Genomic DNA, 24,625 nt, shown 5'->3' with positions numbered 1-24,625 from the left:
CCAACCACTGTCGCCATTCGCCTAGGGCTAAGCGGATGGCGAGCAGTTCGCGGTTTCCCACATCATAGTTACGTTCCGACGGCGACAGGCGATGAGAAAAATACGCGCCAGGGTGGACCTTGTCGTCAGAGAGGGAGCGCTGAGAAAGAATGGCTCCCACGCCCACCTCTGACGCGTCAACCTCGACAACGAACTGTCTAGTGACGTCAGGTGTAACAAGGATAGGTGCGGATGTAAAACGATTCTTGAGGAGATCAAAAGCTCCCTGGGCGGAAACGGACCACTTAAAGCACGTCTTGACAGAAGTAAGGGCTGTGAGAGGAGCTGCCACCTGACCGAAATTACGGATGAAACGACGATAGAAGTTTGCGAAGCCGAGAAAGCGCTGCAGCTCGACGCGTGACTTAGGGACGGGCCAATCAATGACAGCTTGGACCTTAGCGGGATCCATCTTAATGCCTTCAGCGGAAATAACAGAACCGAGAAATGTGACGGAGGAGGCATGAAAAGAGCACTTCTCAGCCTTCACAAAAAGACAATTCTCTAAAAGGCGCTGGAGGACACGTCGAACGTGCTGAACATGAATCTGGAGTGACGGTGAAAAAATCAGGATATCGTCAAGGTAAACGAAAACAAAGATGTTCAGCATGTCTCTCAGGACATCATTGACTAATGCCTGAAAGACAGCTGGAGCGTTAGCGAGGCCGAAAGGAAGAACCCGGTATTCAAAGTGCCCTAACGGAGTGTTAAACGCCGTCTTCCACTCGTCCCCCTCCCTGATGCGCACGAGATGGTAAGCGTTACGAAGGTCCAACTTAGTGAAAAACCTGGCTCCCTGCAGGATCTCGAAGGCTGAAGACATAAGAGGAAGCGGATAACGATTCTTCACTGTTATGTCATTCAGCCCTCGATAATCTATGCAGGGGCGCAGGGACCCGTCCTTCTTCTTAACAAAAAAAAACTGACCAGCAAAAATGACCAGCAGAACCGCAATAGAGACAGAGGCGGTTGGTGATTCTCCGTTCCCTCTCCTTAGTCGAGATGCGGATACCTCCCAGCTGCATAGGCTCAGCACCCGAGCCGGCAGAGGAAGATGGTAGTGATGCGGAGAGGGGGGCAACGGAGAACGCGAGCTCCTTTCCACGAGCTCGGTGACGAAGATCAACCCGTCGCTCAATGCGAATAGCGAGTTCAATCAAGGAATCCACGCTGGAAGGAACCTCCCGGGAGAGAATCTCATCCTTTACCTCTGCGCGGAGACCCTCCAGAAAACGAGCGAGCAAAGCCGGCTCGTTCCAGCCACTGGAGGCAGCAAGAGTGCGAAACTCAATAGAGTAGTCTGTTATGGATCGATTACCTTGACATAGGGAAGACAGGGCCCTGGAAGCCTCCTCCCCAAAAACAGATCGATCAAAAACCCGTATCATCTCCTCCTTAAAGTCCTGATACTGGTTAGTACACTCAGCCCTTGCCTCCCAGATTGCCGTGCCCCACTCACGAGCCCGTCCAGTAAGGAGAGATATGACGTAGGCGACACGAGCAGTGCTCCTGGAGTAAGTGTTGGGCTGGAGAGAAAACACAATATCACACTGGGTGAGGAACGAGCGGCATTCAGTGGGCTCCCCAGAGTAACACGGCGGATTATTGATTCTGGGCTCCGGAGATTCGAAAGCCCTGGAAGTGGCCGGTGGATCGAGGCGGAGATGGTGAACCTGTTCTGTGAGGTTGGAGACTTGGGTGGCCAGGGTCTCAACGGCATGTCGAGCAGCAGACAATTCCTGCTCGTGTCTGCCAAGCATCGCTCCCTGGATCTCGACGGCTGAGTGGAGAGGATCCGAAGTCGCTGGGTCCATTCTTGGTCGGATTCTTCTGTTACGTTGGTGAATGAGGACCCAAAAGCGAATTAACGTAAACAGAACTTCTTTAATAACAAAACATAGGTAGGCTCAGATGGACCGGCAGATTCCGACAGGACAGGACAAGGTTGCAGCAAACATGACGATAGTCTGGTTCAGGCATGAAAAACACAAACAAGAATCCGACAAAGACAGGAACAAAAACAGAGAGAGATATAGAGGACTAATCAGAGGGAAAAAGGGAACAGGTGGGAAAAGGGGTGACGAGGTAGTTAGGAGGAGACAAGGAACAGCTGGGGGAAAGAGGGGGAGAAAAGGTAACCTAATAACGACCAGCAGAGGGAGACAGGGTGAAGGGAAAGGACAGAAACAAGACACAACATGACAATACATGACAACCAAATTCAAATACAGAAATACTCATTATAAAAATTCAGAAAACAGTATTTTACATAGGTTTAAAGATGAACTTCTTGTGAATCCAACCACGGCGTCAGATTTAAAAAATGCTTTACGGCGAAAGCATAACTTACGATTATTTGAGAACATAGCCCAGCCGAGAAATCATTACAAACAGTATCCAGATAAGTAGAAGAGTTACACAATTCAGAAATAGAGAGAAAATGAATCACTTACCTTTGATGATCTTCATATGGTTGCACTCAGAAGACATTAATTTACTCACTAAATGTTTGTTTTGTTCGATAAAGTCTTTCTTTATATCCAAAAACCTCTGTTTTGTTTGCGCGTTTTCTTCAGTAATCCACAGACTCAAACGCAGTCACAACAGGCAGACAAAAAAATCCTAATTATATCCGTAAAGTTCATAGAAACATGTCAAACGATGTTTATATTCAATCCTCAGGTTGTTTTTAGCCTAAATAATCAATAATATTTCAACCAGACAATAACGTTGTCAATATAAAAGGTAAACAAGAAAGGCACTCTTTCGGTCATGCGCATGAAAAAGCTACAGTATGTGACAAGGCAGGGTCCACTCATTCAGACTGCTCTTACTCCCTAATTTTTCAGAATACAAGCCTGAAACAATTTCTAAAGACTGTTGACATCTAGTGGAAGGCATAGGAACTGCAATTTGAGTCATAAGTCAATGGATACTGTAATGGCATTGAATAGAAAGCTACAACAACAACAACAAATCCTACTTCCTGTATGGATTTTTCTCAGGTTTTCCCCTGCCATATCGGTTCTGTTAGACACTTTTAACAGTTTTTGGAAACTTTAGAATGTTTTCTATCCAACTCTACCAATTATATGCATATCCTATCGTCTGGGCCTGAGTAGCAGGCAGTTTAATTTGGGCACGCTTTTCATCCAAAATTTCGAATGCTGCCCCCTACCCTAGAGAAGCTTTTAACCATGCTTGATAATGTATTTACGTGCGCTTATTTATTTGTGTCTATTTCTTAGAAATCTACGGCCATCCATGTTACAACACCTGTTGAGAAGGCTGGTATTTGATGTACCAATTCTCAATGAATATGCCAAAATGCCACTTAAGGTATGGACATGACTTAAACATTAGACAATCAAACCTTTATAGAATCAAAAATGAAGATAGCTGTATCAAGATAATGTACGTATCATCCAGATGTTAGTATGCATATTTTCACAGATCTCATAATGTTATTTTGTTGGCTGCAGCTTTTGAACAATCACTATGAGCGCTGTTGGAAGTACTATTGCCTGCCCAACGGCTGGGGCAACTTTGGAGTGTCATCAGAGGAGGAGCTGCATCTCACCCGCAAACTCTTCTGGGGCATCTTTGAGTCCCTGGCCCACAAGGTTACACTATTACACTGATCGATGATATCTTAGTCACCAGGAAATGTTTGGCTCCAATAAAAAACAATACGTTGATAGATCATTGTATAAATATTTCACTATGTCATCTGGTTCTGGTTTCAGAAATTTGATGCTGAGCTGTTCAAAATTGCCATGCCGTGCATATGTGCCATTGCTGGGGCCATCCCTCCAGATTATGTAGATGCCAGCTACTCCTCCAAGACTGAGAAGAAAGCCTCAGTGGATGCAGAGGGAAACTTTGATCCCAAGCCAGTGGAGACCACAAAGTGAGACCCTTGAATGGGAGAGAGTGAGATGAGGGAGATTGAAAGAGAGAGAAAATGATGGACAGAAGAGAGGGCGAGATGAGGGGGTAAGATGAAGGAGAGAAGAGGGAGATGATGAAGGGAGAGTCAACTGATAGGAGGAAGGCCTTGAGAAAACACAAACAATTTAGATAAGATACAGTTTCAATGGAAAGTGTTGATATTTTTATGAATATTTCGCAGTATCCTCTGCTTTTAGCTACTGTGTAGTATGTTATGTCTATGGTGTACTGAAGTTGATGTTTTGTGTTGTAGTACTATCATCCCTGAGAGATTGGATGGTTTCATCAACAAATATGCTGAATACACACATGACAAGTGGGCTTTTGAAAAGGTCAGTAAAAAAAACGACCAAAGGCAGCCATAAACGTTTGTGTATCAGTTGTACAGCAAACTGTACAATGTATGGTGTTTTAAACAATAATGTTGTATGTATGTTCACCTGCAGATTCAGAACAACTGGACGTATGGAGAGATGTTGGATGAAGATTCTAAAACTCACCCCATGCTCCGACCGTACAAAACATTCTCAGAGAAGGTAAGAGGCACAGTTGATCGTTTTCTTACAATGCATAGTCTTTTCTGTCAACCACCATTTTTACAATTTCTGCTCTCTGATGCCCTCTGTCTGTAATGATCTCCTCCTTTGTAGGACAAAGAGATCTACCGTTGGCCCATCAAAGAGTCCGTGAAGGCGATAATTGCGTGGGAGTGGACTCTGGATCAAATGAGGGAAGGAGAGGAAGCCAAGACTGAGCAAAAGAAGGGTGCTCGGAAAATTTCTCAGACTGCACAGGTACAGAGAAAAGGACGATAGGAAAGGATGAATAACCCATTTAATAGGATCTCTGTGGACAGAGATAATAAAAACAGTATGAATAAATGTGTATTTCAGGCAACGTACGACCCCAGCCATGGCTACAGTCCCCAACCGATTGAGATCCCCCACATGGCACTGTCAAGAGAGCTGCAGGTATGATGGCACTAAAGTATTTTATCTTTATTTAACTAGGCAAGTCAGTTAAGAACACATTCTTATTTTCAATGACGGCCTAGGAACAGTGGGTTAACTGCCATGTTCAGGGGTAGAATGACAGATTTTTACCTTGTCAGCTCAGGGATTCAATCTTGCAACCTTCCGGTTACTAGACCAACGCTCTAACCGCTAGGCTACCCATCCCTCTCAATTACTTTACAGACTGTAATGTGATCAATGTTTTCATATATTCTCCTTTCCCCAGTCCATGGCAGAACAGCTTGCAGAGAACTATCACAATACCTGGGGTCGCAAGAAGAAGATGGAGCTGCAGTCCAAAGGTCAGAGGTCATTCTGTTCAGAAAACAAAGAGGATATTGCCTACAGAATTGCCAGTCACCTTTTTCTTAAAAAAAAGTAAATGGGAACTTTGTGTGTGTTTTGACTGTGTGTAGGAGGAGGCTCCCACCCTTTGCTTGTACCCTATGACACCCTGACAGCAAAGGAAAAGGCACGAGACAGGGAAAAGGCTCAGGAGCTTCTTAAATTCCTTCAACTCAATGGATTTGCAGTCACCAGGTAAAAGGAAAAGTCATTGAAGGTATCAAGTTGAGGAAGCAACTGAATATGTATTGATAAATCAGACTTTTGAATTCTTTCTCCAGGGGGATAAAAGACATGGAGTCAGACATCTCATCTATCGAGAAGCGCTTTGCTTATGGTTTCCTGCAGAAGCTGTTAAAGTGGATGGAGATGGCCCAGGAGTTCATAGCTCATCTTGGTAGAGTGGGCTCTTGGAGGAGGGTGGATGATGATAACCAATGAAATAGTGCTTTGTTATTGAGCAACTGAATGAATCAGTGTAGAGTCAGTGTTGACATTTAACACGATAACAATACTCCATAATGTTGTCTTTTGGGTTTCATTCAGAGGCTGTGGTGAGCAGTGGCAGAGTGGAGAAGTCGCCTCATGAGCAGGAGATCAAATTCTTTGCAAAGGTGAGAGCAGAATCACTATGAAACAGGCCTATCTAGAGAGGAGAGAGGGCATTTGATACAACTGTTAAATGTTTACTGCAGGGGTATAAGAATATATGATGATGATGATGATGATGATGATGAACTGTGTTTGTTTCAGATCCTGTTGCCCCTGATCAATCAGTACTTTAAAAACCACTCTCTGTACTTCCTGTCCACACCGGCCAAAGTCCTGGGTACTGGAGGACATTCCTCTAACAAGGAGAAAGAGATGATTGCCAGGTAACTCTGTCACACACTGTATTACATGTGTATTGCTACACCTCAGTTTAGTTAGTTGGCTTTCGCCACTTTCTTTTTTCTCTACTCATCATGTCAAGTCTCTCTTTTGGAACCTGTGCTGTAATTTCACCTTTTTCCTCTTACCTTTCATCATTCATTACCTTTCATCATTCATTACCTTTCATCAACCATTACCATTACCTTCCTCTGCGTTTCCTCTCTCCTTTCTATTGGGTGTCGCTGTAGCATCTTCTGTAAAATGGCTGCTCTGGTGAGACACAGAGTTTCTCTCTTTGGTAAGAAATCGTCTTTGATTTAGTTCTGTCCCATCATTCCTGCTCTGTTTCCATCTGACTAACTTGTGTTTGACCCTCCCCACTGTATCTCTATTTCACTGTCCGCTGTTCGTCCACCTCTGACTCTGATTTCCTGTGCTTGGCTTTCTCCCCTTCTCATGCTGATTTGAGTTGATGTCATTTTAACTAATGTACTTGAATTAAAGGTTTTTCTACCTGGTACTGTAAATCCCAAAGAATTTATCTTAATGTTGCCAGCCTTCATTATATCTAGGTGACTTTGTATATCCTGTATAGGAAATGACGCCCCTGCTATTGTCAACTGTCTTCACATCCTGGCACGATCTCTCGACGCAAGGTAATCTTCTTCACTTCTCTGAAATGTGTTCACAATCCAAATACGAAGGTGTCGTGTCTTTGGCTATGCCGGATTAAGTGATATGACATGCTATTCTATAAAATAATTTCTCCGTAATTAATATCACCTGATTGAGCTAATCATGTAAATGTAATTACCTAGAGAGTCGGGCACCACAAAATAATATTTATAGAGCTGTTATCTTCCGAATAAACTCTTAAAGAACTCGTAATATTTTACATCAATAGCAGTCAACATTAATCTTCATCTTACTACAGTCTCATCTGAAAGTTGTAAATTCTTGGTTATCTGCAAGAACCCTGGCTAACAATTTGAATCAGCAATACAAACTTGGGTTTAATCATTTATTTACTAAATACCTAACTAATCACACATACACATAATTAATCATAACTTGATTACAAATGACGTCATAAAGGAAAACGTCCCTAGCGGGCGGAACAGATATGACGGCTTGTTACACAAAGGAAAATGGGCTGGGTTGAGTGAAAGAGTGGGAAGACAGGAACAAAGCAGCATACCACCCTGCATACCACTGCTGGCTTGCTTCTGAAGCTAAGCAGGGTTGGTCCTGGTCAGTCCCTGCATGGGAGACTAGATGCTGCTGGAAGTGGTGTTGGAGGGCCAGTAGGAGGCACTCTTTGGAGGTCTAAAAAATATCCCAATGCCCCAGGGCAGTGATTGGGGACACTGCCCTGTGTAGGGTGCCGTCTCTCGGATGGGACGTTAAACGGGTATCCTGACTCTCTGCGGTCATTAAAGATCCCATGGCACTTATCGTAAGAGTAGGGGTGTTAATGCCGGTGTCCTGGCTAAATTCCTAATCTGGCCATCAAACCATCACGGTCACCTAATAATCCCTAGTTTACAATTGGCTCATTCATCCCCCTCCTCTCCCCTGTAACTATTCCCCAGGTCGTTGCTGCAAATGAGAATGTGTTCTCAGTCAACTTACCTGGTAAAATAACGGATACACACAAAGGCAAAGCTGTGCTATCGTAAATACAGTATCTTATGCATTCTAAATTACTGCCCATTTGGAAAAGGAAAATGCAATAAATATTTACTCTGAGCTGTGCTTCAGTAGGTTGGTGGTAGATGGAAGGCTGTGTTGCCAAACCGAGTCATTGTGTGATAGACGGGATATTCTGTCTGTTCCTTCCTAACCTGCGTTTGCAGCTGCGGTCGCTAACTCAACAGCTAGGAGGTATCACTTCTGTAGTGAATAAGAGTTCAAAGTTCATACCATTCGCAACCAAAGCTCATGCTGATGTTGGCTTCGTTCTGAACCATTCTGACATAGGACTGTCGTCCTCATATCCTCGGAACAGAAAGTTATGTTGTCGTCAAGGCTTTATATAGGAAGGGAGAAAAGGGGTGTGTTTCATAGTTTACAACCTCTGTCTCTTCACGTGGGCGGGCCACTGAGTGAGCAGCAATATCTTATGAAAACCCACATCTCACATTTTAGAAGCTAAAATCACATTTCATCCCATCACAAATAATTTCATATTCAAACATTTAAATTGAACAACAATTCCATGTGAATCCGATAACTCTGATGTGTAGACTTTCCACTGTAGAGTTTATGTCATCTCAGATGACTCAGATGACAACCGAACTGACATCATATTCATTAAGTACCACCGCATGTGTTCAATTGTTCGGATTACCAGAATATAGTTAATTTCCCCCCACATTCTGACGTTCCCAGAATCTCTGTGTTAACCAAGGGTTTTGCAAATGTAACCTTAGTAGGGTAGAGAGAGGAAAAGGGGGGGAAGAGGTATTTATGACTGTCATAAACCTATTCCCCAGGCCAAGGTAATGGATCAAATGTGTCATCTCAGGTTCTCTCATAGCCTTCCTCTGTTCCCTCCCTGCTCTGAATTCCTCAGGACGGTGATGAAGTCTGGGCCTGAAATCGTGAAGGCAGGGCTCAGGTCATTCTTTGAGGGTGCAGCTGATGATATAGAGAAGATGGTGGAGAACCTCAAACTGGGAAAGGTGTCTAAAGGCAACCAGGTAAGAGCAAAGTGTCTACAAGAGAACAGGTAGGAATTGAACTATTCCAGAAGTATTGTCTTTCAATCTTGTTCACCCTGTTTTACTGTGTGGTCCCTCTACAGCAGGTGAAAGGCGTGTCCCAGAACATCAACTACACCACCATTGCTCTGCTCCCAGTCCTCACCTCCCTGTTCGACCACATCTCTCAGCACCAGTTTGGAGATGATGTCCTTTGTGAGTCGTGTTATCACGGCATTCATGAGATGACACATCATTCCAGTTTACTTACTCTCAGAATTGTGAAAAATGTGCATATCTTGTGGACTGGACTGTTAACCGTGTATGTTCGTGTTCATGTGTTTTTGTGTGTGTGTGTGTGTGTGTGTGTGTGTTCGTGGTGGTCAGTGGATGATCTCCAGATGTCGTGTTACCGCATCATGTGCGCCATCTACTCCCTGGGTACTGTCAAGAACCCTCATGTGGAGAGGTGAGTCTGGATCTGGATCTGTTTATCTTTGTGAACAGTACAGCAATACAAACCTGATCATCTGTGAGTTTGACTGCCCTTGTCTTCCCTTGTCCAGGCAGATGCCAGCCCTAGGGGAGTGTCTGGCCCATCTCGCGGCTGCTATGCCAGTGGCCTACCTGGAGCCCCATCTCAATGAGTACAACTCCTTCTCTGTTTACACCACCAAGACCCCCAGAGAAAGAGCCAGTGAGTGTCCAGCTAGTCCTGTAACTTGTTCTCTGTCCACCCAGAACTTGTATTCAAGTTCCTCAACACTCTCTCTCATCTTCTCTTTTTTTCTCCTGTCTGTCTGTCTGTCTGTCTGTCTGTCTGTCTGTGTGTGTGTCTGTGTGTCTGTGTGTCTGTGTGTCTGTGTGTCTGTGTGTCTGTGTGTCTGTGTGTCTGTCTTGATGTCCATAGTCCTGGGTCTGCCCAATGAGGTCCAGGAGTTATGCCAGGACATACCAGAGCTAGACGTTCTATTGAAAGAGATCGGGGACTTGGCAGAGTCAGGTGCCCGTTACACAGAGATGCCCCATGTGATCGAGATAACTCTGCCCATGCTGTGTAACTACCTGCCCCGCTGGTGGGAAAGAGGAGTAGAGATCTTCCCTGAGCTGGAGGGCCAGATCTGCACCGACGTCACCTCTGAGCAGCTCAACCAGCTGCTGGGCAGCATCATGAAGATCGTCGTCAATAACCTGGGAATTGACGAGGCCTCCTGGATGAAGAGGCTGGCTGGTGAGATTGCCACAATGCTTTACGTGTCTAATGTACCTGTGTGTGTGTTTTATTGCCAACTCACCATCACCTCTCCTCTTCCATCCCTAGTCTTCTCCCAGCCTATTGTGAGCAGGGCCAAGCCAGAGATGCTCAAGTCCCATTTCATCCCCACCATGGAGAAGCTGAAGAAGAGGACAGGGAAGGTGGTGGCAGAGGAGGACCACCTGCGTATGGAGGGGAAGGCCGAGGGGGATGAGGAGGAGGGCACCATCAGGGAGGAGTTTGCTGTGCTCTGCAGGGACCTGTACGCCCTCTACCCTCTACTCATCCGCTATGTGGACAATAACAGGTACAGTACACAGGCAAACTAGTGGCTGCTCATGTTTTTTCTGTAGATATGTTGTACACCCTTTCATATCCAGTATCCTGTCTAACAGTACTATATGTCAGAAACCATTCCCCCTGCCAGTTGTCTTTGCATACATGTTTGTTGTGGTATTGATGGTCTCCATGAGTAGTACCTCAAAGAGATGTCCTCCATTTGCAGGGCAAGGTGGTTGACATGCCCAGACCCAGATGCAGAGGAGCTCTTCAGAATGGTTGGAGAGGTCTTCATATTCTGGTCCAAATCTCATGTGAGTGTAAACCCCTGAAAGGTGACAACTGTTTCTCTCAAATCAAATCAAACTTTATTTGTCACATGCGCCAAATACAATACAAGTGTAGACCTTACAATGAAATAATTACTTACAAGCTCTTAACCAACAGTGCAGTTCAATAAGTGTTAAGAAAATATTTACTAATTAAACTAAAGTAAAAAATAATAAAAAGTAACCCAATAACATAACAATAACGAGGCTATACACAGGGTGTACCGAGTCAGCGTGAGGAGGTACAGGTTAGTTGAGGTAATTTGTACATGTAGGTAGGGGTGAAGTGACTATGCATAGATAGTAAACAGCCAGTAGCAGCAGTGTACAAAACAAATGGGGGGGGGGGGGGGGGTCAATGTAAATAGTCCTGGTAACCATTTGATTAACTGTTCAGTAGTCTTATGGCTTGGGGGTAGAAGCTGTTGAGGAGCCTAGACTTGCCGCTCTGGTACAGCTAGCCTTACAGTAGCAGAGAAAACAGTCTATGACTTGGGTGACTGGAGTCTCTGACAATTTTATGGGATTTCCTCTGACACCGCCTATTATATAGGTCCTGGATGACAGGAAGCTTGGCCCCATTGATGTACTGGGCCGTACGCAGTACCTTCTGTAGCGCCTTATGGTCAGATGCCGAGCAGTAGCCATACCCGGCGGTGATGCAACTGGTCAGGATGCTCTCGATGGTGCAGCTGTAGTACTTCTTGCGGAACTGAGGACCCATGCCAAATCTTTCCAGTCTCCTGGGGGGGAAAAGGTTCTGTCATGCCCTCTTCACGACTGCCTTGGTGTGTTTGGACCATGATAGTTTGTTGGTGATGTGGACACCAAGGAACTTGAAACTCTCGACCAGCTCCACTCTACAGCCCTGTCGATGTTAGTTGGGGCCTGCTCGGCTCGCCGTTTCCTGTAGTCCACAATCAGCTCCTTTGTTTTGCTCAAATTGAGGGAGAGGTTGTTGTCCTGGCACCACACTGCCAGTTCTCCTCCCTCCTCCCTATAGGCTGTTGGTGATCAGGCCTACCACTGTTGTGTCGTTAGCAAACTTAATCATGGTGTTGGAGTCGTGTTTGGCCATGCAGTCGTGGGTGAACAGGGAGTACAGGAGGAGACTAAGTACACACCCCTGATGGGCCCCAGTGTTGAGGATCAGCGTGGCAGACATGTTGTTACCTACCCTTACCACCTGGGGGTGGCCCGTCAGGAAATCCAGGATCCAGTTGCAGAGGGAGGTGTTTAGTCCCAGGGTTCTTAGCATAGTGATGAGCTTTGAGGACACTATGGTGTTGAACGATGAGCTGTAGTCAATGAACAGCATTCTCATATAGGTGTTCCTTTTGTCCAAGTGGGAAAGGGCAGTATGGAGTGCAATTGAGATTGTGTCATCTGTGGATCTGTTGGGGTGGTATTCAAATTGGAGTTGATGCTGTTGATGTGAGCCATGACCAGCCTTTCAATGCACTTCATGGCTACTGACGTGAGTGCTACGGGGCGGTAATCATTTAGGCAGGTTACCTTCGCTTCCTTCGCCACAGGGACTTTGGTGGTCTGCTTGAAACATGTAGGTATTACAGATTTGGTCAGAGAGAGGTTGAGCATGTCAGTGAAGACACTTGCCAGTATAAGGGCACAAGGCGAGACCCAAATGCAGACACAGGATGCAGATGCTTGAGCTCCGATATTTATTATACCAATTGGGGTAGGCAAAAAGCAGGTCGAGGACAGGCGATAGTTCATAAACCAGGTCAGAGTCCAAACAGTACCAGGGGATAGGCCCTGCCTTCGAGGTCAGAACAGGCAGGGTAGTCAGGCAGGCTGATTCGGTGTCAGGACAGGCACAGGTCAAAACCAGGAGGGCTAGGATAAAACAGAGACTGGGAAAAATAGGAGCTAGGACAAATGCTGGTTGACTTGGCAAAACAAGATTAACTGGCAAAGAGAGACAGGAAACACGGGGATAAATACACCAGGGACTAATGGGGAAAACAGTAGACACCTGGAGGTGGGTGGAGACAATCACAAAGACATGTGAATTAGATCAGGACGTGACAGCCAGTTGGTCCACGCATGCTTTGAGTACACGTCCTGTAAATCCATCCAGCCCCACGGCTTTGTGAATGTTGACCTGTTTAAAGATCTTGCTCACATCGGCTACTGATAGCGTTATCACACAGTCATCCAGAACAGCTGGTGCTCTTGTGCATGCTTCAATGTTGCTTGCCTCGATGCGAGCATAAAAGGCATTTAGCACGTCTGGTAAGCTCGCGTCACTTGGCAGCTCGCATCTGGGTTTCCATTTGTAGTCCGTAATAGTTTTCAAGCCCTGCCACATCCGACGATCGTCAGAGACGGTGTAGGAGGATTCAATCTTAAACCTGTATTGGCGCTTTGCTTGTTTGATGGTTCGTCTGAGGGCATAGCGGGATTTCTTATAATTGTCCGGATTAGTGTGCCACTCCTTGAAAGCGGCAGCTCTAGCCTTTAGCTCAATGCAGATGTTGCCTGTAATCCATGGCTTCTGGTTGGGGTATGTACGTACAGTCACTTTGGGGATGACGTCATCGATGCACTTATTGATGAAACCGATGACTGAGGTGGAAAACTCTTCAATGCCATTGGATGAATCCCGAAACATATTCCAGCCTGTACTAGCAAAACAGTCCTGTAGCGTAGCATCTGCGTCATCTGACCACTTTGTATTGAGTGAGTCACTGGTACTTCCTGCTTTCGTTTTTGCTTGTAAAGCAGAAATCAGGAGGATAGAATTATGGTCAGATTTGACAAATGGAGGGCGGGGGAGAGCTTTGTATGCATCTCTGTGTGTGGAGTAAAGGTAGTCTAGGATTTTTTACCCTCTGGTTGCACATGTGACATGCTGGTAAAAATGTGGTAAAACTGATTTAACTTTGCCTACATTAAAGTCCCCGGCCACTAGAAGAGCCTCTGCTGGATGAACATGTCATGTCACCTCAAATCTGTGTACACGACCTATAAACTTTGATTTGATTTGATCTGATGACCTTTCTCTCTCCATCTTGTGTCTCTGCAGAACTTCAAACGAGAGGAGCAGAACTTTGTGGTGATGAATGAGATTAATAACATGTCTTTCCTCACTGCTGACAGCAAGAGCAAGATGAGCACGGTGAGCCAATACCATCTGGGTTTAACCTTTCTGATCTCCCCATCCCGGATCCGGGTTCGTGAATACAGACTCAAGCTCATTACCATAACGCAACGTTAACTATTCATGAAAATCGCAAATGAAATGAAATAAATATGCTAGCTCTCAAGCTTAGCCTTTTGTTAACAACACTGTCATCTCAGATTTTCAAAATATGCTTCTCAACCATTGCAAAACAAGCATTTGTGTAACAGTATTGATGGCTAACGTAGCATTTAGCATTAGCATTCAGCTGGCAACATTTACACAAAAAAACAGAAAAGCATTCAAAAAAATCATTTACCTTTGAAGAACTTCAGATGTTTTCAATGAGGAGACTCTCAGATAGCAAATGTTCAGTTTTTCCTGAAAGATTATTTGTTTAGGACAAATCGCTCCATTTTCTGCGTCACGTTTAGCTATGAAAAAACCCCTGTATCCAGGATTGTGTAAATCTATCAGCAAGCTCATTAGCATAACACAACGTTAACTATTTATGAAAATCGCAAATGAAATGAAATAAATATGCCATCTCTCAAGCTTAGCCTTTTGTAAACAACACTGTCATCTCAGATTTTCAAAATATGCTTCTCAACCATAGGAAAACAATAATTTGTGTAAAAGTAGCTAGCTAGAGTTAGCATTTCGCGTTAGCATTTAGCGTTAGCATTAGCGTTAGCATCCAGCACGCAACATTAACAAAAACATAAAAGCCTTCAAATAAAATCATTTACCTTTGAAGAACTTCTGATGTTTTCAATGAGGATACTCTCAGTTAGATAGCAGATGCTCAGTTTTTCCAAAAAGATTCCTTGTGTATTAGAAATAGCTCCGTTTTATACATCACATTTGGCTACCAAAAAAAATCCATAAATTCAGTCCTCAAAACGCAAACTTTTTTCCAAATTAACTCCATAATATCGACTGAAAACATGGCAAATGTTGTTTAGAATCAATCATCAAGGTGTTTTTCACATATCTCTTCATTGATACATCGTTCTTGGACACATGCTTTCTCCCCTGAATCAAATGGTAAAGTAGAAGCAGCTGGCAATTGCGCACCGAATTCGACGCAGGACACCAGGCGGACACTTGGAAAATGTAGTCTCTTATGGTCAATCTTCCAATGATATGCCTACAAATACGTCACAATGCTGCTAAGACCTTGGGCGAACGACAGAAAGTGTAGGCTCATTCGTTGCGCAATCACAGCCATATAAGGAGAGAATGGAAAACAGAGCTTCAGAAATTCTGCTAATTCCTGGGTGATGCATCATCTTGGTTTCGCCTGTAGAATGAGTTCTGGGGCACTTACAGACAAAATCTTTGCAGATTCTGAAACTTCAGAGTGTTTTCTTTCCAAAACTGTCAAGAATATGCATAGTCGAGCATCTTTTCGTGACAAAATATCGCGCTTAAAACGGGAACGTTTTTTATCCAAAAATGAAATAGCGCCCCTAGAGCTCTAACAGGTTAAAAAGCCATTCATTTACAGTTGAAGTCGGAAGTTTACATACAGCTTAGCCAAATACATTTAAACTCTGTTTTTCACAATTCCTGACATTTAATCCTAGTAAAAAAATACCTGTGTTAGGTCAGTTAGGATCACCACTTTATTTTAAGAATGTGAAATGTCAGAATAATAGTAGAGAGAATAATTAATTTCAGGTTTTATTTCTTTCATCACATTCCCAGTGGGTCAGAAGTTTACATACACTCAATTAGTATTTGGTAGCATTGCCTTTAAATTGTTTATCTTGGGTCAAACGTTTCTGGTAGCCTTCCACAAGCTTCCCACAATAAATTGGGTGAATTTTGGCCCATTCCTCCTGACAGAGCTGGTGTAACGGAGTCAGGTTTATTGGCCTCCTTGCTCACACACTCTTTTTCAGTTCTGCCCACAAATGTTCTATAGGATTGAGATCAGAGCTTTGTGATGGCCACTCCAATACCTTTACTTTGTTGTCCTTAATAAGCCATTTTGCCACAACTTTGGAAGTATGCTTGGGGTGATGATGATGCTGCCACCCCCGTGCTTCATGGTGGGGATGGTGTTCTTCGGCTTGCAAGCCTCCCCCTTTTTCCTCCAAACAGAACGATGGTCATTATGGTCAAACAGTTCTATTTTCTTTTCATCAGACCAGAAGACATTTTCCAAAAAGTAGGATCTTTGTCCCCATGTGCAGTTGCAAATCATAGTCTGGCTTTTTTTATGGCGGCTTTGGAGCAGTGGCTTCTTCCTTACTGAGCAGCCTTTCAGGTTATGTCAAAATAAGACTCGTTTTACTGTAGATGATGATACTTTTGTACCTGTTTCTTCCAGCATCTTCACAAGGTCCTTTTGCTGTTGTTCTGGGATTGATTTTCCCTTTTCAAACCAAATCACTTTCATCTCTAGGAGACAGAACGCGTCTCCTTCCTGAGCAGTATGACGGATGCGTGGTCCAATGGTGTTTATACTTGTCTTCTATTGTTTGTACAGATGAACGTGGTATCTTCAGGCATTTGGAAATCCCGCCCAAGGATGAACCAGACTTGTGGAGGTTTACAGTTATTTTTTCTGAGGTCTTGACTGATACAGTGCCTTGCGAAAGTATTCGGCCCCCTTGAACTTTGCGACCTTTTGCCACATTTCAGGCTTCAAACATAAAGATATAAAACTGTATTTTTTTGTGAAGAATCAACAACAAGTGGGACACAATCATGAAGTGGAACGACATTTATTGGATATTTCAAACTTTTTTAACAAATCAAAAACTGAAAAATTGGGCGTGCAAAATTATTCAGCCCCCTTAAGTTAATACTTTGTAGCGCCACCTTTTGCTGCGATTACAGCTGTAAGTCGCTTGGGGTATGTCTCTATCAGTTTTGCACATCGAGAGACTGACATTTTTTCCCATTCCTCCTTGCAAAACAGCTCGAGCTCAGTGAGGTTGGATGGAGAGCATTTGTGAACAGCAGTTTTCAGTTCTTTCCACAGATTCTCGATTGGATTCAGGTCTGGACTTTGACTTGGCCATTCTAACACCTGGATATGTTTATTATTGAACCATTCCATTGTAGATTTTGCTTTATGTTTTGGATCATTGTCTTGTTGGAAGACAAATCTCCGTCCCAGTCTCAGGTCTTTTGCAGACTCCATCAGGTTCCAGCTTCCAGAATGGTCCTGTATTTGGCTCCATCCATCTTCCCATCAATTTTAAATATCTTCCCTGTCCCTGCTGAAGAAAAGCAGGCCCAAACCATGATGCTGCCACCACCATGTTTGACAGTGGGGATGGTGTGTTCAGCTGTGTTGCTTTTACGCCAAACATAAAGTTTTGCATAGTTGCCAAAAAGTTCAATTTTGGTTTCATCTGACCAGAGCACCTTCTTCCACATGTTTGGTGTGTCTCCCAGGTGGCTTGTGGCAAACTTTAAACTACACTTTTTATGGATATCTTTAAGAAATGGCTTTCTTCTTGCCACTCTTCCATAAAGGCCAGATTTGTGCAATATACGACTGATTGTTGTCCTATGGACAGAGTCTCCCACCTCAGCTGTAGATCTCTGCAGTTCATCCAGAGTGATCATGGGCCTCTTGGCTGCATCTCTGATCAGTCTTCTCCTTGTATGAGCTGAAAGTTTAGAGGGACGGCCAGGTCTTGGTAGATTTGCAGTGGTCTGATACTCCTTCCATTTCAATATTATCGCTTGCACAGTGCTCCTTGTGATGTTTAAAGCTTGGGAAATCTTTTTGTATCCAAATCCGGCTTTAAACTTCTTCACAACAGTATCTCGGACCTGCCTGGTGTGTTCCTTGTTCTTCATGATGCTCTCTGCGCTTTTAACCGACCTCTGAGACTATCACAGTGCAGGTGCATTTATACGGAGACTTGATTACACACAGGTGGATTGTATTTATCATCAGTAGTCATTTAGGTCAACATTGGATCATTCAGAGATCCTCACTGAACTTCTGGAGAGAGTTTGCTGCACTGAAAGTAAAGGGGCTGAATAATTTTGCACGCCCAATTTTTCAGTTTTTGATTTGTTAAAAAAGTTTGAAATATCCAATAAATGTCGTTCCACTTCATGATTGTGTCCCACTTGTTGTTGATTCTTCATTAAAAAAATACAGTTTTATATCTTTATGTTTGAAGCCTGAAATGTGGCAAAAGGTCGCAAAGTTCAAGGGGGCCGAATACTTTCGCAAGGCACTGTATCTTTTGATTTTCCCATGATGTCAAGCAAAGAGGCACTGAGTTTGAAGGTAGGCCTTGAATACATCCACAGGTACAGCTCCAATTGACTCAAATTATGTCAATTAGCCTATCAGAAGCTTCTACAGCCATGACATAATTTTCTGGACTTTTCCGAGCTGTTTAAAGGCGCAGTCAACTTAGTGTATGTAAACTGCTGACCCACTGGAATTGTGATACGTTGAATTATAAGTTAAATAATCATGCACAAATTAGATGTCCTAACCGACTTGCCAAAACTATAGTATGGGGAGTCTGGAGGCGCTTGATGAAAGTACTAGGCTCCGCACCAGGCCTGCCCAAAGCAGCAGTGGGAGCAGAGTGCCATCATCCTGCCAATGAGTTTGCACCCAGTTGATTGTAGTTAGGTGGGAGTTTTCCTTCCATTTATTGTATTTTCTGTTGAAGGTTGGTTGGTCTGTAGCATTTGTGGTCTAGCTCCCTACACAAGGGGATGCTGTTAGTCCTGCTCTCTGTGCTCACCGTTCACTCATTCCACCCTCCCTGTAGCCGCCATGTCAGACCATGGCTTAGCATCATCATATCCTCCAGTCAGTCACCACCCACACACTTGTCCCCTTTCTTTAACCCATGACCTGATACTATATTTAACCCGACTGAAAAAAGTTATAGTACTCTATGTAGAATAAACTCAATGTGACTACCTCACCCCACCTCTATTTTAATCAAACCTGTCTTCTAAAATCTCCCCTAAAACCTTTGCACCCATCTTCCTCTAAACTAGCCTTATTCATAACACACTCTTTGCATTGAAGTACTGGTCTGCCTGGACTTGTCTGTAGCTTTGACACACTCCTACCACTCGCTCACATTTTACTTTACCAGGAGTAGATGCACTTCTCTGTCATAAAGGGCATACTCCGAGATGGATACAGCAGTCTCACTTTTCACCACTGCAGATTCCCTTAGTCCTTCGGGACATTTGGTCATGACACATTCTCTGTTTCTAGGGCTTTGCGTCCTCTCCTGTTCTGTGCATTGGTCCTCTGTTATCTTCACTCCCTGGGCCAACCTCAGCCTGCTGTATGACACGCACGTGTACACATACACACACAGAGAGACAGAGAAATACACACACACTACATACAAGCTTGCAGGGGACGTCAGAGAGGGCAGACAACAGACAGAGACAGCAGACAACAGTTTCTGTGATGTCCCATGTGGGGCGTATATCCCATGGACATTTGGTTTACTTGTGTGATTTGCTAGTTGGTTGCTAACACCTTGATCTGAATCTAGTTTCCTATTAACATGATGCTACTTACAACTAATAGTTGTGTGTGTTTTCAACAGGAGCTTTGTTACTCTCCAAAACCATGTAACACATGAATTCACCTAGTGCTGCTGGTGCCAAATGCACCTGAGAAACATACTGTACAACAGGATCTTTAATGTGAATGCAATGCGTTTGTAAGCATGTTTTTATCTGTGCAGTTTCACTGATTTCCTGTACTACAGATTAGAATGATTCCTTTCAGTTGTCCTCCCCAACACCCTCCACCCCAGCTCCAACCCCTGTCCTTCTCAATGCAGTGTTACATTCTCACATTCCCCTCCCCTTACCAGCCAAGTGTTCAGAAACAGGTCATTATGGTGGTGAGATGTAGCCCTGATTCTGGGCAGTTTGGTTCTTTTATCAGTACATTGCCTGTCCACCTGCAGCAAATACTGAATAATATGATGATGTGAAGGAACTGACCCAGGCTGAAGGGTTCAGAGATGAGTCCATGGCTTTTGATATTAGAGGGTGTTAACTGTTAATTAATGGTATTTTGTGATAGCTACAGCCTGAGTAAGCAGGTATGGGGACACATTGTAACTCAACAGGTCATTGAAATGAGAAGCAATGGTCACATTTCCACTGGATTGCAGGTATCAAGCTGGAAATAATGTGACAAGAGCACATTATGGTTTTTAGTACATTGCACAAAGTGTGGATGTCATGTACATCTAGGATGTCAAACTCATTCCATGGATGACCTAGTGTCTGCTGGTTTTGGGGATTTCCTTTCAATTAAGACTTAGACAACCAGGTGAGGGGAGTTCCTTACAAAGACCTAGACAACCAGGTGAGGGGAGTTCCTTACTAAGACCTAGACAACCAGGTGAGGGGAGTTCCTTACTAAGACCTAGACAACCAGGTGAGGGGAGTTCCTTACTAAGACCTAGACAACCAGGTGAGCGGACTTCCTTACTAAGACCTAGACAACCAGGTGAGCGGAGTTCCTTACTAAGACCTAGACAACCAGGTGAGGGGAGTTCCTTACTAAGACCTAGACAACCAGGTGAGGGGTTCCTTACTAAGACCTAGGCAACCAGGTGAGAGGAGTTCCTAACTAAGACCTAGACAACCAGGTGAGGGAAGTTCCTTACTAATCAGTGACCTTAATTAATCGATCAAGTACAAGGGAGGAGTGATAACCAGCAGACACTCAGCCCTCCGTGGAATGTGTTTGACACGTGATGGAGATTGTTTAATGTAATGTAAATATACACTCAGTAGCCAGTTTATTAGGTACAGTTAGCAACCTCATTCACAATAATGGTTGGCTCCTACAGTCTTGTGGCCATGGCTTGCTATATAAAACAGTCAGACAGGCATCAAGTCATTCAGTTACTGTTTGATTGAATGTTAGAATTGGAAAAGCAAGTGACCTAAGTGACTTTGAGCGTGGTTTCGTCATTAGTGCCAGGTGCGCCAGTCCCATTATCTCAGAAACGGCTGGCCTCCTGGGCTTTTCACGCACAACTGTGTCTAGGGTTTACAGAGAATGGTGCGACAAACTAAAAACATCCAGTCATCAGCAGTCCTGTGGGCGAAAACAGCTTGTTGATGAGAGAGATTGAAGGAGGCGGGCCACAAACAGTCAAATAATGGTGCAGTACAACAGTGGTGTGCAGAATGGCATCTCGGAATGCACAACTCATCAGTCCTTGTCACGCAAGGGCTATTGCAGCAGACAACCACACCGGGTTCCACTCCTATCAGCTAAAAACAAGAAGAAGCGGCTCCAGTGGGCACAAGATCACCAACACTGGACAATTGAGGAGTGGAAAAAGAACGCCTGGTCCGACCAATCCCGGTTTCTGTCAGGATTTGGCATAAGGAGCACGAGTCCATGGCCTCATCCTGCCTGGTGTCAACGGTAGAGGTTGGTGGTGAAAAAATGGGGGGTATGTTTTCCTGGCACACGTTAGGTCCCTTGATACCAATTGAGTAACTTAGGAAACCACACCTTGTAGAATCCATGCCCTGAAGAATTCAGGCTGTTCTGGAGGCAAAGGGGGGGGGGGGGGTCTGACCTATACTGTTCCTATACAGTACTATATGGGTGTACCTAATGAACTGGACACTGAGTGTATAATGTAGAATAAGTTGCTTTTCTATTGTAGTGTTAATTAATAATTATTTTCATGGTTAAGAGGTAGAACAGGACAGGTGTGTTTATTGAAAAATGTAAGTGATTGTGAGTGTCGTGCCATCGAATCAGTGCCATGGGTTCAATGCTAAGCAGTGGTAATTGATATTGTTCAATGCTAAGCAGTGTTAATGTATATGTTGTTCAATGCTAAGCAGTGGTAATTGATGGTGTTCAATGCTAAGCAGTGTTAATGTATATGTTGTTCAATGCTAAGCAGTGGTAATTGATATGTTGTTCAATGCTAAGCAGTGGTAATTTATGGTGTTCAATGCTAAGCAGTGGTAATTGATGGTGTTCAATGCTAAGCAGTGTTAATGTATATGTTGTTCAATGCTAAGCAGTGTTGATCTATATGTTGTTCAGTGCTAAGCAGTGGTAATGTATATGTTGTTCAGTGCTAAGCAGTGTTAATGTATATGTTGTTCAATGCTAAGCAGTGTTGATCTATATGTTGTTCAGTGCTAAGCAGTGGTAATGTATATGTTGTTCAATGCTAAGCAGTGGTAATTTATGGTGTTCAATGCTAAGCAGTGTTGATCTATATGTTGTTCAGTGCTAAGCAGTGGTAATGTATATGCTGTTCAATGCTAAACAGTGGTAATTGATGGTGTTCAATGCTAAGCAGTGGTAATGTATATGTTGTTCAATGCTAAGCAGTGGTAATGTATATGTTGTTCAATGCTAGGCAGTGGTAATGTATATGTTGTTCAATGCTAAGCAGTGGTAATGTATATGTTGTTCAATGCTAAGCAGTGGTAATTGATATGTTGTTCAATGCATGTATTGGTTGTGGCTTTATGCATGAAGAAGATGCCTTGGTCCCTCCTTATGTTCTTGGCTTGGTCCCTCCTTGTGTTCTTAGGCTGGTGGCTCAGACGTGGAGCGTACCAAGAAGAAAAGAGATCGTTACTCAGTGCAGACGTCACTTATTGTGGCTGCCCTGAAAAAGATGCTCCCCATCGGCCTCAACATGTGCTCCCCTGCTGATCAGGAGCTTATCAACCTGGCCAAGATACGATACTCTTTGGTAGTCTGCCCTCAATAACTCTGCCGTAGTATGACTAGTTGTTTGAGCCAGACTCATAGGGCCGTATATCCAGACACAGAAATGGTTCCAAAATAAATGTTAAACAACATTTGTTTTCCAGAGGGACACGGATGAGGAAGTAAGAGAGTTTTTGCAAAACAACCTGCATCTTCAAGGCAAGGTAAGATGGACTGGGTTGGTGCAGTAAAGTGATACATGGTGAAGTCCTGTGGTGTTCCTCCGGTTGCACTGTGTGTTCCTCCGGCTGCAGTGTGTGTTCCTTCGGCTGCACGGTATGTTCCTCCGGCTGCACGGTATGTTCCTCCGGCTGCACGGTATGTTCCCCCGGCTGCACGGTATGTTCCTCCGGCTGCACGGTATGTTCCTCCGGCTGCACTGTGTGTTCCCCCGGCTGCACGGTATGTTCCTCCGGCTGCACGGTATGTTCCTCCGGCTGCACTTTGTGTTCCCCTGGCTGCACTGTATGTTCCTCCGGCTGCACTGTATGTTCCTCCGGCTGCACTGTGTGTTCCTCCGGCTGCAGTGTGTGTTCCCCCGGCTGCACTTTGTGTTCCCCCGGCTGCACGGTATGTTCCTCCGGCTGCAGTGTGTTCCTCCGGCTGCACTGTATGTTCCTCCGGCTGCACTGTATGTTCTTCCGGCTGCACTTTGTGTTCCCCCGGCTGCACGGTATGTTCCTCCGGCTGCAGTGTGTTCCTCCGGCTGCACTGTATGTTCCTCCGGCTGCACTGTATGTTCCTCCGGCTGCACTGTATGTTCCTCCGGCTGCAGTGTGTGTTCCCCCGGCTGCACGGTATGTTCCTCCGGCTGCACGGTATGTTCCTCCGGCTGCACTTTGTGTTCCCCTGGCTGCACTGTATGTTCCTCCGGCTGCACGGTATGTTCCTCCGGCTGCAGTGTGTGTTCCTCCGGCTGCACTGTATGTTCCTCCGGCTGCAGTGTGTGTTCCCCCGGCTGCACGGTATGTTCCTCCGGCTGCAGTGTGTGTTCCTCCGGCTGCACTGTATGTTCCTCCGGCTGCAGTGTGTGTTCCCCCGGCTGCACGGTATGTTCCTCCGGCTGCACGGTATGTTCCTCCGGCTGCACGGTATGTTCCTCCGGCTGCAGTGTGTGTTCCTCCGGCTGCACTGTATGTTCCTCCGGCTGCAGTGTGTGTTCCCCCGGCTGCACGGTATGTTCCCCCGGCTGCACGGTATGTTCCTCCGGCTGCACGGTATGTTCCTCCGGCTGCACGGTATGTTCCTCCGGCTGCAGTGTGTGTTCCTCCGGCTGCACTGTATGTTCCTCCGGCTGCAGTGTGTGTTCCCCCGGCTGCACGGTATGTTCTTCCGGCTGCACGGTATGTTCCTCCGGCTGCACGGTATGTTCCTCCGGCTGCAGTGTGTGTTCCTCCGGCTGCACTGTATGTTCCTCCGGCTGCACGGTATGTTCCTCCGGCTGCACGGTATGTTCCCCCGGCTGCACGGTATGTTCCCCCGGCTGCACGGTATGTTCCTCCGGCTGCATTGTGTGTTCCTCCGGCTGCAGTGTGTGTTCCTCCGGCTGCAGTGTGTGTTTCTTCTGGCTGCACTGTGTGTTTCTCCGACTGCACTGTGTGTTCCTCCGGCTGCACTGTGTGTTCCTCCGACTGCACGGTATGTTCCCCCGGCTGCACGGTATGTTCCTCCGGCTGCACGGTATGTTCCTCCGGCTGCACGGTATGTTCCTCCGGCTGCACGGTATGTTCCTCCGGCTGCAGTGTGTGTTCCTCCGGCTGCACTGTATGTTCCTCCGGCTGCAGTGTGTGTTCCCCCGGCTGCACGGTATGTTCCTCCGGCTGCACGGTATGTTCCTCCGGCTGCACGGTATGTTTCCCCGGCTGCACGGTATGTTCCCCCGGCTGCACGGTATGTTCCCCCGGCTGCACGGTGTGTTCCTCCGGCTGCAGTGTGTGTTCCTCCGGCTGCA

The 24,625-nt window shown here is 45.2% G+C and overlaps 1 protein-coding gene across 1 annotated transcript in view; it reads left to right on the top strand.

Moving 5' to 3' along the window:
• Window positions 1–24,625, top strand: part of LOC110509422 (ryanodine receptor 1) — a 90,731-nt gene that overhangs the window by 36,363 nt on the left and 29,743 nt on the right. Inside the window, exons 48-71 of the mRNA XM_090226241.1 lie at window positions 3,288–3,378; window positions 3,522–3,662; window positions 3,786–3,949; window positions 4,244–4,322; window positions 4,437–4,526; window positions 4,641–4,784; window positions 4,884–4,961; window positions 5,230–5,305; window positions 5,420–5,543; window positions 5,630–5,745; window positions 5,895–5,962; window positions 6,102–6,223; window positions 6,470–6,519; window positions 6,817–6,877; window positions 8,797–8,923; window positions 9,028–9,139; window positions 9,311–9,392; window positions 9,490–9,620; window positions 9,834–10,154; window positions 10,245–10,485; window positions 10,684–10,771; window positions 13,836–13,928; window positions 22,493–22,657; window positions 22,779–22,838. Of these exons, the coding sequence (XP_090082367.1) occupies window positions 3,288–3,378; window positions 3,522–3,662; window positions 3,786–3,949; window positions 4,244–4,322; window positions 4,437–4,526; window positions 4,641–4,784; window positions 4,884–4,961; window positions 5,230–5,305; window positions 5,420–5,543; window positions 5,630–5,745; window positions 5,895–5,962; window positions 6,102–6,223; window positions 6,470–6,519; window positions 6,817–6,877; window positions 8,797–8,923; window positions 9,028–9,139; window positions 9,311–9,392; window positions 9,490–9,620; window positions 9,834–10,154; window positions 10,245–10,485; window positions 10,684–10,771; window positions 13,836–13,928; window positions 22,493–22,657; window positions 22,779–22,838 (2,824 nt within the window). The remainder of the gene's footprint in view (window positions 1–3,287; window positions 3,379–3,521; window positions 3,663–3,785; window positions 3,950–4,243; window positions 4,323–4,436; window positions 4,527–4,640; window positions 4,785–4,883; window positions 4,962–5,229; window positions 5,306–5,419; window positions 5,544–5,629; window positions 5,746–5,894; window positions 5,963–6,101; window positions 6,224–6,469; window positions 6,520–6,816; window positions 6,878–8,796; window positions 8,924–9,027; window positions 9,140–9,310; window positions 9,393–9,489; window positions 9,621–9,833; window positions 10,155–10,244; window positions 10,486–10,683; window positions 10,772–13,835; window positions 13,929–22,492; window positions 22,658–22,778; window positions 22,839–24,625) is intronic.

This window comes from Oncorhynchus mykiss, chromosome 29, assembly GCF_057628025.1.
Source record: "Oncorhynchus mykiss isolate SJ-2025 chromosome 29, ASM5762802v1, whole genome shotgun sequence".
Taxonomy (NCBI): domain Eukaryota; kingdom Metazoa; phylum Chordata; class Actinopteri; order Salmoniformes; family Salmonidae; genus Oncorhynchus; species Oncorhynchus mykiss.
Note: the sequence above shows the minus strand (reverse complement) of the source record. Positions and strands in the feature narration are given on the sequence as shown.